The sequence below is a fragment of the Chrysemys picta genome, chromosome 12, assembly GCF_011386835.1.
Source record: "Chrysemys picta bellii isolate R12L10 chromosome 12, ASM1138683v2, whole genome shotgun sequence".
Classification (NCBI taxonomy): domain Eukaryota; kingdom Metazoa; phylum Chordata; order Testudines; family Emydidae; genus Chrysemys; species Chrysemys picta.
The window spans coordinates 57,173,201-57,191,120 of record NC_088802.1 but is presented as its reverse complement, the minus strand read 5'-3'; the positions used below and the strand labels follow the sequence as shown (position 1 = coordinate 57,191,120).

Here is a 17,920-nt window from a genome sequence, read left to right as displayed (position 1 = left end):
GCACCCCCTTCCAGCCTGGCCGTTTTCTGTCTGTCGCTCTTGTACGTGTGGTGGAAAATAATAAACTTGTTGAGCCGTTTGGGTGTGGTGAGTGGCCCCGCGCGGGGCGGGCTGTGGCGGAGCCCCGGGCCCGCGGGCGGCGCTGCACGTGTCCCGTGCGGGGCGGGGGCGGCTGCAGCAGCGACCAGTGTCGGACCGGCGCTGCCCCGGCCCCGGGGGTCCGGAGAGCCCGGTGCCGGTCTCGGGCTACGCGGCGCTTCGAGCGGAGCGGCAGCTGTCGCCTTCCTCGCTCCGCAGCCGGCTGGGCGGGGCCTGCAGCCTCCGGTCCGCGGCGGCGACGTTTGAAAAGTCCCCGGGCCCATGGGGCTCTGCCTCGGCTCCCGGGGCGCCGCGCAGCAGCGCGCAGCCCGCGGCCGCAGCCGCCGCATCGAGCGGGAGCTGTACGAGCAGGCGAAGCGGGAGCTGGGCGCGGTGCGGATCCTGCTGCTGGGTGAGGGCGTGGGGGGGCCCGGGCCGCTCCCGTCCCCCCTACCCGGGACCCCGCTCCGGGGGCCGCTCCCGCCTCCCCTCGGGGCCCCGCTCCTGCCCCCCGTTCCCGGCCCCGCTCCCCAGCTCCGGGGGCCGCTCCTGCCCCCCCGCTCCCCAGCTCCGGGGCCATTCCTGCTCCCCTCTTCCCGGCCCAGCTCCCCAGCTCTGGGGGCGCTCCCTCCCCCGGGACCCCGCTCCTGCCCCCCCCCGGGGCCCCACACCCAAGCTCCGGGGGCCGCTCCTGCCCCCCCCCTTCCCGGGGCCCCGCTCCCCAACTCTCGGGGCCAGTCTCCCCAGGGCCCGGCTACATTCCAGTCTCTCTCTCCCGACTCTCCTGGCTCTCTGTGGCTGCTCTCTTCCCCTTCTTCTCTCCCCCCAGCGCCTGCTCAGGTATGTTCCCGGTCTCCTCTCCTGTCCCCTATACATCCCTGACTTCCCACTGACTCGGTCCCCTCCCCAGGCTGATTCAGTGACACTGGGTTCCTGCCCTGCAGGCAGTGCAGAAAGTGGCAAGAGTACACTGGTGAAGCAGATGAAAATCATCCACAGCCAGGGGTTCAGCCCGGAGGAGCTAGCCGACTTTAAGGTGATTCTAGACTGCGAGTCCCCTCTGCCCCCTGTGTCCAGGTCTGGCTTTCCCAGCCTCTCTCCTGGGGAGTGGGATCCCGGCCAGGAGCTGGGTCTTTTCTTGCCCTTGGCAGAGTGGAACAGGCGGCCAGAGACGCTTCTGGTGAGTGAGTGGGAATGGTGCTGGCCTGGGCTTGTCTCTGCCTGGGATGTGCTCAGACACCAGCCTGGCTGCTGTCAGGGTTGGGGCTTGAATTGGGCAGGCCCTGGGGGACCCCTCTCAAAAGCCCAGGCTTCCTGTGGATGCTAGTGCAGCTATCTGGAAATCTCACTGGGGGCTGATGGCCTGGAGGGAGCTTTCACCTCAGTGCTGGATGGGGGCAGGAATTTCCCCCTTTGCGCAGGGAAGTGGGACTTTCCTTGCTGGCTGTGCACTCTCCTCCCTCCAGAACAGCCCTCTTCTGGTGTTGGCATCTCGGCCTCTTGGCATTCAGGGACCACCTGAGCCTCTCTGGATGTCAGATGGCAGCAACCAATTGTGGGCAGTATAAGCATCATGCCCCAGAGCAGGGGACACATTCCAGTTCAACCCCAAGTCAGTGGGTGCGCTAGTGTTATGTACATAGTGGGGAAGAATAGTTCCCTCCATGCAGGAGTCACTGACTGGTTCTCTGCCCTGTGCTGTGTGGGAGGTCAGACGATGGTCACAATGGTCCCTTCTGCCTTCAACATCTATGGCCTGTGTCTTCAAATTTCCTAGTGATTTGTGGGCCAGCTTGAGTCACCTTAAAGATGTTCAGGAAGCTCTGAGCACCCCTCTCGGAAAGCCAGGCCCCTCCAAGGGCCTCCCTCTTGCATCCAAAGGATGAGTCACTCTGGAAAATGCAGGCATATGTGCAGCTCTGCGGGGGAGACCTGGATCTTGCACTCAGCTCTGGGTCTCTGGATGCCAGAGGCCTCATGTCCCAAAGCCTGGAGGGAACAGTTCCTCACTCTGGCGAGACGTCCACACCCCAGGAATGCTGGGTTCAATTCCAAGAACTAAAGTACTAGAACAGGGGTTCTCAAATGGGACCCCTTGGGGGTCACGAGGTTATTCCATGGGGGGTAGTGAGCTGTCAGCCTCCACCCCAAACCCCACTTTGCCTCCAGCATTTATAATGGTGTTAAATATATAAAAACGTGTTTTTAATTTATAAGGGCGGGGTCACACTCAGAGGAAGGGGGTCACCAGTACAAAAGTTTGAGAACCACTGTACTAGAAAGACATTGACAAACTTGAAGGTATTCAGAGAAAGCAACATGAAGACGATAAGAGCTGAGTCTGTATATGGTCAAGTGACCACTGAGAGGGGAGAACAGACTGCAGCTGTTGGGATGGGGAGAGGGGTTCTGGGGCAGGGATAGAGCTGAGTGCCCTGGAACAGAGCTGCTGTGTGAGGGGAGTGGTGCTATGGGCCGTGCGTTTATCCTGATAAGGAACCTCATGTGTATCTGCCAGGCAGAGGCACTGCTGGAAATCCAGGCAGCACCTCTCCCAGCACCTCTGGAAACAGCTTTTGGTTCCTAGTGGAATGAAAAAGTTTGACTTTATCTGTCCCCTGGACTCCTGCTCAGATTCCTCTAATTCGCCAGAGAGCCTCTCGGACTGACTCCGTGTTACTGAATGGCGTTAACTGGAATCAGATCTCATATGATTGTGGTGATGATCTGGACTTTGGGAACTGGAGGGCACTTGCTGCTCCCACTGCATTGGCTCCCGTTTGGCACTCGCGAGTTTTCCCTTTCCTCTCCTGCCCTCAGAATGAGTCCCTTCTGCGTCTCCCTCTCTCTCTGCAGCCTGCCGTGCTGGACAATCTGCTCAGCTCCATGAAGTTTGTTCTGCGCGGCATGGGGACTCTGCACATCGACCTGACAAACAGCAAGAACCAGGTAGCTGGGCTGCTGCAGGAGGGGACACGGACCCAGTGTTAGAGGGCTGAACTGGAGTCAGGGGAGGGGACACAACTCCACTCAGGGGACTGATTCCAGGGGTTACTCATGTCCAACCCCTCTGTGCACTCACATTTGACCCCCTTCCATGTGGTTCCTGCCTGCCCTACTTTGTGGGGCTAACCCAGTTATAACCTGTGCAATCATCTCCTTTCTGAGCCACATCTCCCAGGAAGGTTGCAGGGGAACAATGTGTACAGTGGGGGACTGAGAGCCATTGAACCGAACTGTAAACCCTGTATAGGATGGAACCACTTCAAGCTGGGGGTGTGGCAGCTCCCCTAGCTCCAGCACCTATAAGAGGTTGTCTGTGTCAGGGAACTAGTACTGATCAGCACCCGGGGGGGCGGGGGGGGTGGATTTGGGGTTATGGGGCGGAGGTGGCTCTTCAGTGTTAGTCCCGATCAGGGATCTGTTGGTCTCTTACTGCAAATTTTACAACAGGTCCCCAGCCCAGCTCCTGGGTGCTTCCCATGCCCGTTGTCCCCCTTAGTCTCCGGGGTCTGTGATCCCCACCTCCAGTTCCCGCAGCCAGGCCTGCAGGGCAACCAGGAAGATATGCACATGTTCAGATGAGTGGAGGGAGGAAAGCCTTACTGAATTCACCAGAAAACGAAATGATGCAGCGAGTAAAATAGTTCGTGGTGTTCAGCATGATATTAAATTGCATTTGTTTTATGCTGCCTGGATTGTCAGATTGCAGCAGGGCTCTGCATTGAAAGTGCAGTGTGTCACTGCAGCAGTTTGGGAGTGGGGAAGGTGGAGATTTGGGTAGATGGGGGGCAAGTGGGGCTCGCTAGAACAGCTCACTGCTGAGACTCCGCATCATCGTTATAAAGCAGGAAAGTGCAAGCGATCTTGTAGGCTCTACCTGAGTGGGGTGGGGCCACCCAGTATTGCCGTTGTGTGTGCAGATCCCCTGCCCCATCCCACGTTGTGGGGGAGCGGTGTGTGTGTATCTGTTCCCTGTTGCGGTGGGGGGGGGGTACATGTCTGTGGACTATTAATCTCCAAGGCACTGTATTGGCATTTCAGGAATGACTCTGTCATCCATGACACAGTTGCTCTTGGAGCCAGGAGACCTGTCACTGTGGGAAAGATTTTAGCTTTAGAAGGGGATTGTGATGGGGAAGGAACCCCCTCCCCACCATACACGTGAGCGCAGGCTCGGAGCCTTCTGAGGTACATGTCTGTCCCAGGAGTGGCTTGGGGGATGGAACTATAGGAGGCTCCAGTCCTCTCTAGAGCTGAGCAGAGGGTGACCTGGAGGCTTTGGGCCCATTCTGAAGCCCTCCCCTCCCATGCTTGCCCCAAGCCAAGATGCTCCAGCAATTCCCAACTGATCTGGGCCTTTCTCTCCCTGTCCTAGGTGCATGCCCGCTCCGTGCTGTCCTGCAGCCACTGTTTGGATGAGACCCAGATGGTGCTTCCCTGGGTGTCAGATGCTCTGTGCTGCCTCTGGGCTGATGATGGAGTGCAAGCAGCAACCAGGAGAGGCTACGAATATGGCCTCAATGACTCTGCACTCTAGTGAGTACTGCAGCCCCATCAGTGCACTGCTCTGTGGCTGTCCTGCTGTGTGGCTGATCTTGTGGGGGAGGGTTTGAGCCCATAACACTCAGGCCTGTTGAATTCCTTTGCTGCTGGGAGTTGGCAGTGACAGTCCCATGTGCAGTGGCCTCAGCTCCGGGAGCCTGTGTGTGCCCCATGTGCAGCCAGCTGTGTGTGCATGGGCACTGTGTGGGTGCTGCACCTGGAGCTCAGGCCCCGCTGTGGTGGACGACCCATGTGGCTGGCTCTGAATGCTTTCAGAGCTGCTGGCCCCTCCTGCCCATTAATCATCCTCTGCAGTAGGAGTGTTACCCTGGTGGCCTGGCTCCATTCCCCTGCCACCTCAGCTCTGTGTGTGTTCACAGCAAAACATCCTCTTTCCCTTCCTGTGCTACGCAGATTACCCCGGGCAGCTGCATTTTGGCAGGGAAAGTGTTCCTGTCGGTGGAGGGTTGGGAGTGGTTTGGGACCCGCTGTAACAGCTGTAAAGTGACAAGAGCTGGATCAACGGCCGGAGAGAACAAAGACAAGAGCCTGCTGCAGACTCTGTGGTCTCTGCCAAGCCTGCCAGGCAGAAGTGGGGTGGGTGGGATCCCTCCTGGTCCATGATGTTCTCGGCAGCCTCCCAGCCTGGAGTGGGGCTTTCTCTCCTGATTTCTGCTGCCTCTATCTCTCCGTGAGTTCAGCTTGTGCTTCCCTCACCCAGTTAGTCAACGCTGGGCAGAGCAGAGCCCTGGGCCTGGGAGAAAGGGGCCCCTCATTGCACTGTGCTTGGCCCACTGCCCAGCCTCCCCTGGGGGGGTGAGGTCGTGGAGGGGCCCCACCCCGCTGGTAACTGAGCTAATGAGGCCCTTGGGGCTGTGATCGGGTGTTGGGGGCTAGGCAGGAGCATTCTGCTGGTTCCATCCATCGAGGAGGACTTTGGGCTTGTTTGTGCTGGGGGCGTATGTGCCTGCTGGAGAGGGGTTAAGGGCACAGAGCAGTGGTTCTGGGGCTGCTCCTTTGCCCACCTGTGGTGTGGTGGGGTGGCACTGGGAGAGAGAAGCAGACTGGAGAGCCTCAAGCAGAGCGGCAGCTGCAGATGGCTCTGGTCGGGGGGCAGTTACTGGGGGGTTGGCTGGACGTGGCCAATGCTTTATTCTGGACTTTTATTTTCTCGTTGTTGGTGTCTGACACCACCACACCTGCCGCTCGTCTCCTAGCCACGTCTTGGTGCCTCTGCAGATCCATCAGCTGCTGCCTTGTGCCTGCTCTTGCCTCAAGCTGCCAAAAGGGCAAGTTGTGTCTCCTGTGCCACTTTGGGCCGTCCTAGAGCTCAGCGTTCGTCTTGGGGTGGGAGTGTTCCCATTTCCATATTCGTTCCCTGGCACGGTGAGACCTGTCAGTTCTCGGCTCCCTCTGCAAAGTCAGACTCAAGACGAGTTTGTCATTAAATACAAACAACCCAACAAAAGTGGCAATTCTACCCCCGGCTGAACATTTCCATAGAAAGATGCTGCTTCTGGGCCCAAACAGTTGCAATGGTTATTAAATGTCAATGTTATTTAATTTTTGCTCTCCCCCAGTGCTTTGGTGCCTGACTGCTTGTATCACTCGTTCGCTCAGGAACTTCAGCTTCTCTTGATGAGATGGAATAAACAGTGCCTGGCAGAGCTGCAGTTCCTCGCGGCCTCTTATTGTAATTCCTGAGCAGAAATCTTTTTGCATTTTATATTCTTCAGTCTCCTAGTGCCTCCGGGCCCCTCTTTTTCTGTGCTTGTGTTTGCTTGTGGCCTGCAAGTCCTGGGGGGAGGAAGAAAACTTGGAGTTAGATTGGGGGAAAGGCTCATGAATTTCAAGTTTGGGCTTTGATTGTTTTCTGTTTCAGAGATGTTCTTGGAAGTTGTAGTTACCATATGGCTCCCGTGGGGCCCTGGCTTCCAGAACACACACAGGTCAGTGCACCTGCTCTCAGAATAACCGGGCGCCCCTGGAAGGGGACCCCTGGCTGTGACCAGAATAGCTGTGTTCTCCCCAACTCCCACTAATGCTCCAGTGCCTCCTACTGTGGGGGCAGGGACAGGCCATGATATAAACTGCCCCCAATTCTGCAGTCAGGGTTCTGTGCCATTCCTACAGTGCCACCTGCTTGAGAGCGCCTGGGACTGGGGTAGCTTTGGGTGGGGAAAGCTGGGGCTGCGTAACAGCTATGGAGAGATCTGAGTGTTTGTCGACAGGCTCTTCTCTCCTGGGGCTTGGGACTGGTTTTGCCCTCCAGCCAAAGCTGCCAGACCAGGGAAGTAGAATTAAAGGGCAGATTTTGCTGCATCCTTCTGCTGGTGCTGCTGGGGAAGAGGAGAGTCTCAGCCTGAGACGGCAGCTCCTGGGTCTCTGCCTTGGCATCGCGGAAGCAATTACAGCTCCTGATCTAAAGGGTAATTTTTACTGGCTAGCCAGGCCATTGCGGGAGAGCGTCCTGAGCTGAGTAAAGCTGGGAGAAGGAAGCATGAACTGTTCACCAGTCAGTGCTCTGGGGGTGCTGTCTACAGCCAGTGCCAAGGACACAGGGTTGGGAAGCTGCCACGTCTGTGCTGAAGCCTGGGACACACGGAGGGCAGCAGCACTACTACCATGTCTCCCCCAAGACGTCGGAGGAACGTGGGGGGGCGGGGGATGGACAGCCACTTGTCAGCCCCCCCAGGGCGGAGGATCGGGATGGGGCTCTTGTTCAGAGCAGTGTTTGGAAAGCCTGTCTGTGGTGTGGGATGGCTCCTCCTGGCTGGGGAGATTAGTATGGAAATTGTGAGCACATTATTGCTGCTGGAGGGAAGCGCTTTGTGCACTTGTCAGCCCCAGGAGAGCAGAGATTGGGAGAGTCAATAAAGTGTCACCACTGCCCGACGGGAGCTGCTGAGTCGTTTGTGGCGCGTGTGAAATTATGGAAATGCGCCGGCAGCACCGTGTTTAGTGCTGCTTCCGAGACGGGCTGGGGGAGGAGGGGGTGGGGGAGCCCTGGGTTGCACCAGCAGCTTCAGTGACTCTCCCGTGGAGGAGCTGCCACTGACACTGCCAGGCGTTGAGCTGCTCTTCCAGCCTTATCCTGGGGCTTTGCTCATCCACGGCCTCAGGCGTCGCGTGAGCCCCAGTCCGGGGGTGACCCCTGCTGGGCTGGGGTGGGTGGACGTGTTGGCTTCTGAAGCTGCCACAGCTTGGCCCTGTGATGTTCCATTTCCCTGGTCCCAGGCCCCTCTTCTGGCCAGTGAGCTCCAGGCTTGTGGGGGCCCCTAAGTTCTCAGCTGGACAGTCCTGCAATGCCTCCCTGCTTCAGGATCCCTAAGGGCAACCGGCATCTTCCAGTTTGGGGGTGTATGCAGGGATGGGCAGCAGAAGGGGCTCTGCTGAGGGACCCCAGCATCTGCTGGGTGTTTGCTTTTGGTTAAAGCTGCGGAGGCCTGGAGTCGGTGCAGGGCCTAGGGTGGTCCGGGGCACGGGGCCAAGCGTGCTCTTTGGGGGGTGTGTGTGTGCTGTTTTGCTTTGGAAGGAGCTGCCTGTTACCGCCGAGAGACCTGGACCATTGGCTGGGGGTTAGAAAAGGATTTGACTTGGTTTCTTTCCTGGGGGGTTCAGGGGCCCAGCCCTGGGTCAGTGAAACTGCCTCAAACACCTGTACTGGGGTAGGGCACAGCTTGGGCACTGGAGCTCTCCTGAGCTTGTGATGTCATTTCAAGGCCTTGAGAGATGCCTGGGGAGGGGGAGAATGTGGGGCTGAAAGGAGGGCTGGGCAGTCTGGTTGGGTGAAGGAGAGGCACTGGTCAGGCTCCGTGGCGGGGGAGCTGGCTAGGGAGGAGTGGACGGACTCTGGCAAGATGCGGTGTAGATGAGAGAGGCTATAAGGATCTCTCCCCTGCTCTCCCCAGTTTCTTTGAGAACATGGAGCGGCTCGTCCACCCCGAGTTCCAGCCCACGCCAAACGACGTGCTGCGTGTCCGACTGCGCACAAGTGGCATCGTTGAGACCCACTTCAGGATCAAGGACCTGGTGTTCCGGTGAGATGTGTGGCCAGCGGATGAGACGCGCTGGGTAGGGAGTGGCCGGATGAGTTGTGAGGAGACTAGGGGCCAGGCCTGGCCTGACAGCACCCAGAGCCTTGGGGAGGTGGGGCCGGAGGAAATCAGCCTGCTAAGCAGACACTTTCCCCATAGTGACTTGACTGCGCTAATTGGGAAGCTGGCCCTGACCAGCAAAGCCCCATCGATTTCCCATTAATCCCCCCGTGTGGGCTTATCTGGCATGTGGCTCTCCCTTGCCCTCCCTGAGCAGCGCTGTCCTCCCACACAGAAGGCTTCTGAGTCCTGCTTGATTTGATAAAGACCTAAAATGTCTCTAGTAGCTGAGGTTGCGGGGGGAGGGGAATACCTGACGAAGTCGAGGTGTTTGGCACTGGGGTCTGGGGGCTGGCAGTGGTATCCAGGCCCAATTCCATATGGGCAGGTTTCTGCCTGTCTCTCCACCCCACACAGCACTAACTGCCCCCTCACTGGCTGCCTCAGCAGAAGCAGCAAGAGGGGCGGGGGCGGGGGGCAGGCCAGTGTTCTCAAATGCAGCCCGAGGCATCTGCTCTCCAGGGGCAGGCTGCAGAGCGCTGGGGCTGGTGGGTTGCTGTGGGGGACCCCTCAGGCTGGGGGCCATTCCCTCTGTTCTCAGGTGGCATAGCTGAGTGCCAGATGCGTTCGACTCCTCTGACTGTTGGGGCTCCTGCAGACGGACGGGCTCTGGGAGGCACAGGGATGGTTGTGGTTGTTGTAATGAGCTGTTTGGATTCGCTGGTTTGAGTCTGACCATCCAGAGACCCTGCCTGAGGGCACAGTCCCTATTTCTGCGCTGCTGCCTGGGGTGAGGCGCGGTGGCTTAGGCACCAACCCAACAACTGGAGGGGGAAGATGCAGCTGCATCTGACACGGCCTGGGCCACACGTGGGAGGGTCTGAGCCACGGTGCCTCCCCTATCGGGCTGGGAGTTTCTTCTTGTTTTGAGTAGCTGCTATAACTTGGCGTGAGCCCGACTCTCAGCTCCCCACCCCTTTCCCACAGCCCTGGGCATGGCTGCTGCCAGGCCCTTGGGAAATGCGGCAGATGCCAGTTTTAAGCTCTCCCTGCTCTCTCATCCCGGCTGTCCCCAGCTGGCAGGTGCCAGGCCGAGGTGCTGGCATCCCTGTTGGTGCTGGTCTCTGGAACAGAGGAGAGCTGGGCAGAGCCTGTCCCTGTGCCGCCAGTGACTCTGAGCACAATTGCTCGCCGGGGAATGGCGCCAGGTTTATGAGCTGCAGACCGGGCTGTAATTTGCCAGTTGCATTCTGGTAGTAATTTTCCACTGGCTCATTTGAGCATCAACTGCCACCTGGAGGGAACTGATCACTCGTGTTTGTCACTCATCCACTGGGGCACCAGGGCTGCAGAGCCGGTTCCATGTAAATGGGGGCGGGGAGGTGCAGGGGGCCTGCCGTCTGGCAGCCTCTGCTTTCCACATAAAGTCTCCTGAGCAGCGAGCAGGTGGGGTGGGACTGGGGGCTGAGGGCTGCTGTTGAGGGCCCGGGCTGGGGCTCCAGTGGGGAATGATGGTTCGTTTGGGGCTGTTACTGGGCGTAGGCAGTAGGTCTGATGGGTTTGAGAACGTCCCCAATGGCACATCGCTCACTAGGTGCTTGCAGTGGATCCAGTAAAGCAGGGTTCTCAACCTCTTCCTTTCTGAGGCCCACCCAACGTGCTATAAAATCTCCACAGCCCACTTGTGCCACAATCACTGGTTTTCTGCATATAAAAGCCAGGGCTGGCATTTGGGGATAGCAAGCAGGGCATTTGCCAGGGGGCCCTGCAAAGCTACATTGCTCAGGCTTTGGGTTCAGCCCTGGGTGGTGGGGTTCAGGGTCCCGGGCTTCAGCCCCATGTGGTGGGGCTTTGGCTTTCTGCCCTGGGCCCCAGTGAGTCTGATGCTGGCCCTGCTTGGCGGACCCCCTGAAACCTGCTCGCGGCCCCCTAGGGGACCCCAGACTCCTGGTTGAGGACCATTGCACTCAAGATCATTGAGGAAGCATTTGTGGTGAGCAGAGGGGCCCAGGAGCCAGGACTCCTGGGTTCCACTCCTGGCAGTGTGACCTGGCAGCAGCCCCTTCCCACATGCCTCCTTTCTGTAGGGATAGTGATGCTGAGCAGCCTGGTGGCGCTGGGAGGGTTAACCGTTCACTGTCTGACCTATTGCTCAGTCCCCTTCCTGGGGAAGCCGTTTGCCCCTTGCTGGGCAGACCCTCTACGGTACTCTGCCCTGTCTTGCAGGCTCTACGATGTGGGTGGGCAGCGCTCTGAGCGCCGGAAGTGGCTTGGCTGCTTCGAGGATATGCGAGCCGTGCTGTTTGTGGCGTCTCTCAGTGCATACGATGAGGCTCTCCCAGAGGAGCCAGCGCTGGTAAGGCCAGGCTCAGTGTGGGGGGGGGCGGGGCTCTCTCGTGTTCAAGGCGCCAGTGTTCTGCCTGCTGCGCGATCGGGGGCTCACTCTGTGCCTGAGCTGATCCTCTCCCAGGGCGTGAACACTCATTCCTGCTGCATGACAGCAGCCTGCCAATCCCACCTGTGTTCTCCCCGCGGCCTCCCCTGGGTCTGCCCATGCCCAGAACCCCCCTTTCTCCGCTGCACCCTCTCATAAAGCCAGTGATCCAGCTGCAGCCCCGGGCTGCTGGCTTCTCGTGCCCTGGCCCACAGCCCTTTGTTACCCATCTGTAGATCTCTTCTCTCCCCTGGCCTGCGCAGTTTGCCCCCTTCCATCTTCCTCGGGCATAGTTCTGGGCCCTTCCTAACGAGAGAATGCAGCCAGCATGCCCCCTTGCTCCTGGGTGCTGAGCAGAGCACAAAAGGGGGCGCTGAGGTCAGGACCTGGGCTGGGGGAAGAAAGCAGAGGGGTGCTCCCCGCCCCAGGGAGCTGGCTGGCGTTGGCCACGGCCACTGCTGCTGATCCACTGCAGTTCCATGGTGTTCAAGATAGTTTTCCTTCTTCCTCAGAATCGGCTTCTGGAAAGCATGAAGCTTTTCTCCTCTGTCTGCAACAACGTGTTCTTCCAAAGCACTTCCCTGGTGAGTCCCAGCAAGAGGCACCATAAGGGAGCAGCGCAGAAGCACTGGCTGCATAGATTCCGGTCCCAGCCTCTCCCAGCAGGAGGAGCTGTAAGGAACCGGGCAGTGAGCTCAGCGCTCTCCCCACCCTGCACTGTCCCGGCATCAGGTGGCGAACGGGCAAGCTGCAGCATGCGGGAGGGGTGGGATGGTCCCGCTAGCCCATTGCTCCCCTCACCTGAGCACAGCAGGCTCTCGTTCTGGGGATCCTGCCACTGTGATGAGACACTGGGGCCATTTCTGGCAGCCTGGACTCCAGCTCCTTCTCTGAGTGGGGCTGCCACTTGTAATTAAGAAGCAGCTGCTGCTGTCTCTGTGGAGGGGGGGCTGGTTCTGCTTGACAGTGTTAGTTAGTGCCGGGCCCTGTAACTTATCTCACTCGCTAATTGGTTCATTTATTTCTGCTAATGAAATGATTAAACAGTGGCATCTGCCTTATGAGCACTGAGTTCCTGCAGCTCAAGCCAGGGGTGGTCAATCAATCCAGTTCCTGACAGGATAACTGGGACCTCCGGCCACCTCTATTCCCCACAAGGGCCCTCTGGCTGCCTCAGGTGGATTTGGCCTAGGCAGGAGCCTAGTCTAGTGATTAAAGCAGGAGACTGGAAATCTCTGCCACTGACCATATGACCTTGATGAGTCGCTTCCCTCTCCCTGTGCCCCATTTATACAATGGGGTGAACTCTCCCCTACCTCCCAGTGGACTGTGAGGATTAAGGGCCCATTGTCAGGGCCCTCAGGAGTCCTGGGTTCTGCTCCTGGTTCTGCCACTAGCTTGCTGGGTGACCCTGTGCACAGAGATGGGAGGGGACCCTGTGCCTGTCTTGTCTCTTCAGCCTGGGAGCCCTTTGGGGCAGGGACCCTCTCTCACTGTCTGTCCAGCACTCTCAGCATGAGGGGCTTTGATCTTGGCTTCTAGGTGCTACTGTCAGACCAACTTTACTAAGACACCTTGCGCCCAGCCCGAGTTTGGTGCTGGACCCCAGGCGATGGGAGATGTGGTTTCATGGTGCCTGTGGGGCTGCACTGTATTGGCACCAGCCTCAGCATTTGCCCTACCTTGCACCCAGCTGCCTTCTGGCAGTAGCTGGAGCACAGCTGTCATGGAGTCCCCGGGCGATGCTCTGGAACTGCTCCCCACAAAGCCAGTCAGGACTTTGGGGAGCTTCCTCTCCCTTGGAGCAGACTGTCTTCAGGGCAAGAAGCTCACATGGCTTCACCTCCTGGGTCTCTCCTGGGAGCATTCAGCATATGCCCCTCCTTGCGCTTCCCACAGCGAGTCCGCCCAGGCGGGGTCCTGGGGAAGCCAAAGGGTTCTGCACCCCCACTTCGCAGTCAGACGTGACTCTCAGCCAGCCAGTAACACAGAGGTTTATTAGATGACAGGAACACGGTCTAAAACAGAGCTTGTAGGTACAGCGGCGAACGAGACCCCTCAGCCGGGTCCATTGTGGGGTTCAGAGAGCCAGACACCCACGTCTGCCCTCACTCCTAGTTCCCAGGTAGCTCCAACTCTGAAACCCCCTCCAGCCCCTCCTTCTCTCGGCTTTGTCTCTTTCCTGGGCCAGGAGGTCACCTCATCTCTTTGTTCACCTTTAGCTATCTCCTTGCAGTGGGGGAAGGGGCCCTGGCCATTTGTTGCCAGGGAGACAGAGTGTCAGTGATTTATGCACACTGGCCTTTCCTCACCACCTAAAGACTTAAGAAATGCATAGGGGAAACTGAGGCACCCACACAGTATTCAGAGGAAACATTAAGAACAGTCCCACTTCGTCACAACAGCAACATATGAGGGAGCAGCACTTAGCCAGCCAAGGAATCCCCCTGCACTGGCAAACTCCTGGAGTCTGGCTCTGGCAGAGTAAAGGAGCCATGCGACTACCATGAACCAAGCCCTAAATCGCTGCTGTTTGCCACTGGCCTGCAGTGCTGGGCGGGAAGATGGTGTGGGAGGGAGAGATGTTAAATCTCCTCCCCCCCAACCTGAGGATTCTCAGCGGAGACTAGGCAAAGCTGCCCCTGTAACCATCCCAACATCGTCTTGCAGATTAGGCATTGGGGGTGGGTGGGGTCTATGCTGCCGTGCCATGGTCGGGAGGGGAGGAGGTGACTTGGGGAACAGGAGTGTAGGGCCAGGGCAGGTTCTGATCATCCTGCTTTTTTCACAGATCTTGTTTCTGAATAAAATCGACCTTCTCCAAGAGAAAATCCTGCACCTGGGCAGGCACCTGCGTCTCTTCTTTCCTCAGTACACAGGTAGGCTCCCTCCACCCCGCTCTGTCGCTGGGCGCTCCCCAAGGATGCTTTGCAGCTGAGGTGGCAGGGCGTGGTGCTGCTCCTTCTCCTGGGTTTGCACAAGGGGCAGGCGCAGCACAGACTGCCAGATGAGCAGGGGTCCCTTCTGTGACCGGTGGGTGCTGTGAGCAGTAGGGAGCCAGGTGCAGGATGGGAAATGGTTGAGACGACTTCCCTGCCTCTCTAGATTTGTCTTTATAAAAGAAATGTCTGCAAGTGGATTTTGTCTCTAAGTTCCTGCTCCTCTGCCTGAGCCGAGATTAGCAAGCCAGAGCCTCAGCGTAGGGAAGCTCCTCTCCAGTGCTGAATTTTGCAGACCTTGGCATGGCAGGAGTGGTCAGTGTTAGGAAGTTTGGTTTGTTGCAGCCTCCCTGTTCTGGGGTCTGACAGGGCAGCATGCACACTCATGACACGCTAACTGGGGGGCTGGGGTCCCATGTGTTCATGTAGCAAAGCAGTTACAGGGCAGGGGACAGTTTACCTGGCGCTGCTGAGCTCTGGGGCCTATGAATCCTTAGCTTTACTATAACACCCTCCTCCCCTCTGCTGGAGCAAACCCCTGGGGAATGGTTTCCTTAGGGCCAAGTCCTACAGTGCACTGCGCAGCCGTAGCCCCCGGGAACCTCACCTTGCAGGGCGTGGCCTTGCTCAGCTCAGGGAGGGGAAACCACAAGATGGCGAGGAGCTGAGGGTTTTGTGTCCTGTGGAGCATCACAGCCCACACCTGGGCCTTGAGAACATCTGCACTGAGGGCCCCTTTGGCTTTTCTCGGAGTCTGTAGTTGGTGCCATGTGGTCCCAAGGGACAGAACCATTACTAGGGGTGCTTCTTGCTGGGACTGAAATCCAGGTGTTGCAACCCAGCTTAGTCCTCTCTTCTGGACAGTCACTAATCTGTTGTACTTGGACCCAATCCACCTGGCTTTAAGCCCGAAGCTCTGGGTCTCTAGAGCACACTCCTGGTGAGCTTTTCTTTAAGTCATGGGGCTCTGCAACCCCAGTGCCCCAGTCCCCAAAACTACAGCCTCATCCCTCTGGAGCCCCTAGTCACTCTCACATTCTGCCCAGGTTCCACCTAGCTGTGGATGCTGAAGTTTAACCCCTTCAGGGGCAGCATGGTGGGAAGGCAAGGAACACAGCTTAGCAAGGGGATTTCTTATCCACAGTCACTTTACTCTTATAAGTGCTCGAGAGTTATGAATCTTTGCAAACTGACAAACAGTCCTCAGATGCCCCCTCCCCTACTCTGAGCTCATCCCTTCTGGGAGGCCGAAGTCTGCATGTCAGGCCAGGCTGAATCCCTCTTGCCTTCTGTCTCTCCCTCCAGCCCAGACTTCTGGCGTGTGATAACCCCACTTCTCTGAGAGCACCCTCTCTAAAATACAGTCTTACTCCCTTTAACCCTGTGCCCAGACTGAGAAACGCCAGTCCTGCCCCTCCAGTCAGGCATCTGTAGAGAGTTACTTGCGAGACGGCTAGGACCAGCAGTGAGAGGCAATCCATGCTGATGGTCCTAGATTGCTCGGAGGGCTCCTCAGTCAGTCATTCAGCTACGAGTCCAGCACCTTGCTTGAGCCAGGCTCCTGGCTGGACTGCAGCATAATAGACCGGACCTTGTCAAGGCCAGCTGGTTCTTCAACACGGAATACAAAATGGCAGTCAGCCCACACAAGGGAAGCTGGGGTCGTTACAGCCCTTGGTGGAGAGGCTGAATGAGCAGGAGACAAGGAGAGGGTGTGTAAGGTGCTGGTTGAGCCCAGCTGAAATAAATAGCTAGGAGCGGAGAGCAGCGTTTGCTGGGGAGTTGAGGGGTGGTCTCAAAACACTGCCAGACTCCGTTCTCCTCCTTGGGAGAGCTGGGTGGGTGGCAAGTGCAGCTCCCACTGATTGGAGCCAATTCTCCCCTGAAGAAAGAACCTTGTCCCCCTCCTGGAGCTGCAGAGCAGGCAGTGGGCGACCTGGCCCCGAAGTCAGCCAGGATTAAGCCTTGCGCTGACACCTGACCTTTTGCCAGTTTCCTGCTATCTGAAGTTCCTTTCCCAGCATTGCCTGTGATTAGACATCTCCATTCTAATCAGTGATGTCACAGACTGACATGACACCAGGAGTGTCCATGGCAGTAAATTGCCACACCTCAGTACTGGGTGGCTGGTTTATAAAGGCAGACCTGCCCCTCCCTCCAACTCTGACTAAAGCCCTGCCTGCATCCCAGCCGTCCTGCACCCGCTCAGGGACTACCCTGCCTGAGCCTCTCCCCTGTCTCATGCCTGCTGTGCCCCAAGACCTGGAACAGCCTCACTTTCCCCTTTCCAGCCTCCCCTTAAACTGCACTTTCCCCATTGCTGAGAGCTCCCCCGCCGCAGCCTCCTCGTGCCCCTCTGGATGGTGAGCTCCTGGGCCCGTGTCCTGTGCTGGCCCATTTGGGCTCGGTGAGCCACATGGGCTCGTCCGTTAGGGTTAGGCCAGGACCGTCAGTGGATTCCCTCTGTGCCAGATAGGGCAGGAGGGCTGCCATTTGGTTAAAAGCAGCAGCACATTCGCTGTCCACCCCACGCCTGCTTGGGGATGGCCCTCTCCTGGTACCCTGCCCTGGGAGAGCGCTCTCTCCTGCCTGCTATGGGGATGGGAGGTTGTGTGGTGGGTGTGCTGCACATGGGCAAGCGGTGGAGATTTTCCATCTCACTTGCCCTCATCTGCTCTCCTGCAGGTGCAGACTGTGATGTGGGTGCTGCAGCCCGATTTATCGCCAGCCTCTTCCTGTCGTGCAATGAGACCCCCCAGAAACTGATCTACCACCACTTCACCACCGCCACAGACACACACAGTGTGCAGGGCGTATTCCACATGGTGGTGGACACTATCATCCAGGAAAACCTGGAGGCAGCAGCTCTGCTGTGAAGTGCAGGCAGGTGCGGCTGGGGGGAGGCTTGCTGCTAGAGTTCAAGTGAGATGCCGTATGCTACAGATGGACATATGATGGCGTCAAAGGACCTGCCTGGCTCCTGGCACCATCATCCCTAAGCCTTCTGTTCTTCTGGGACTAACTCCTTCCACTTGGCTCCATGTGGGATAAGGACCTCTCCCCCCTTCCCCCACAGGTTGAGGTGGCACTACCCCCATGCATGGTGACTCTAATCCCTAAGGGGCAGGGCTGAGGTGGGGCATGTGGGGTTGTACATGTGCTTTGAATCTCCCATTTAACTCTGCACTGGGCCCTGCCCCATGACAGCAGCTCCTGCCCCCAGCCTGTGCTGTGTCCTGACAGTGCTCAGGTTAAAGACAGAGGGGAGGTGGGTGCTACCTCTGAGTGGCCTGGCGCCTTTCAATAGCCCCACACTGAACCGGTTGGGGCTAAGCAGTGCTGGGGGCAGGCTCTCTGTAGGAGCAGTTGGAGCCTCCAACTTCAAACCACGGGCTAGCCTCTCCCTGAGCCCCTGGGGCAGCCCTAGCTAGGGATGGTCAGGGGGCCCAGCAGAGGCTCTGTCCCACACTCTTCACCCCGTCTCAGTTAATTGGGCTGGGGTGGAAGCCCCCCCTGCCCACAGGAGCCTGCTGCCTTCTCCCAGCCTTCAGGGGGGAGGAGACCTGGATCCAGACCCCTTGTGAGTGACTCTGAGCTCCCTGTCACTGCTGTGAGATGTAAATAAAGGCTGTTTCCACCCCCCATCTGCACATTAAAGGCGGGGAGGGGGGCAGAGCTGGCTGAATGGATGGCATTTGGGACAGGGCAGGGAGGTAAGATCACTGCCTGATGCTGTGACTAGGAGGCTGCTGGGGTCTGGGTCCTGCATCTCTCGGGCTGGCCAGTGAGTGGTCCCATACTGAGAGGTGGTCTTGGGGGATGGAGCG

The 17,920-nt window shown here is 58.2% G+C and overlaps 1 protein-coding gene across 1 annotated transcript; it reads left to right on the top strand.

Moving 5' to 3' along the window:
- Positions 1–230: 230 nt before the first annotated feature.
- LOC101936131 (guanine nucleotide-binding protein G(o) subunit alpha-like) lies at positions 231–17,737 on the top strand. Its single transcript, XM_005283065.4, has 9 exons — positions 231–490; positions 1,023–1,114; positions 2,935–3,027; positions 4,457–4,617; positions 8,535–8,663; positions 10,947–11,076; positions 11,667–11,738; positions 13,946–14,033; positions 16,779–17,737. Exons 1-9 carry the CDS (start codon positions 361–363, stop codon positions 16,967–16,969), a joined length of 1,086 nt encoding a protein of 361 aa, XP_005283122.2. The 5' UTR covers positions 231–360; the 3' UTR covers positions 16,970–17,737.
- The last annotated feature ends 183 nt before the right edge of the window (positions 17,738–17,920 follow it).

Bases quoted from the DNA above. Each gene is read 5' to 3' on its own strand.
- LOC101936131 (XM_005283065.4), top strand. From the start codon at position 361: ATGGGGCTCTGCCTCGGCTCCCGGGGCGCCGCGCAGCAGCGCGCAGCC. The intron at 1,115-2,934 runs GTGATTCTAGAC...CTCTCTCTGCAG, and splicing joins AGGAGCTAGCCGACTTTAAG to CCTGCCGTGCTGGACAATCT. The intron at 4,618-8,534 runs GTGAGTACTGCA...TGCTCTCCCCAG, and splicing joins CTCAATGACTCTGCACTCTA to TTTCTTTGAGAACATGGAGC.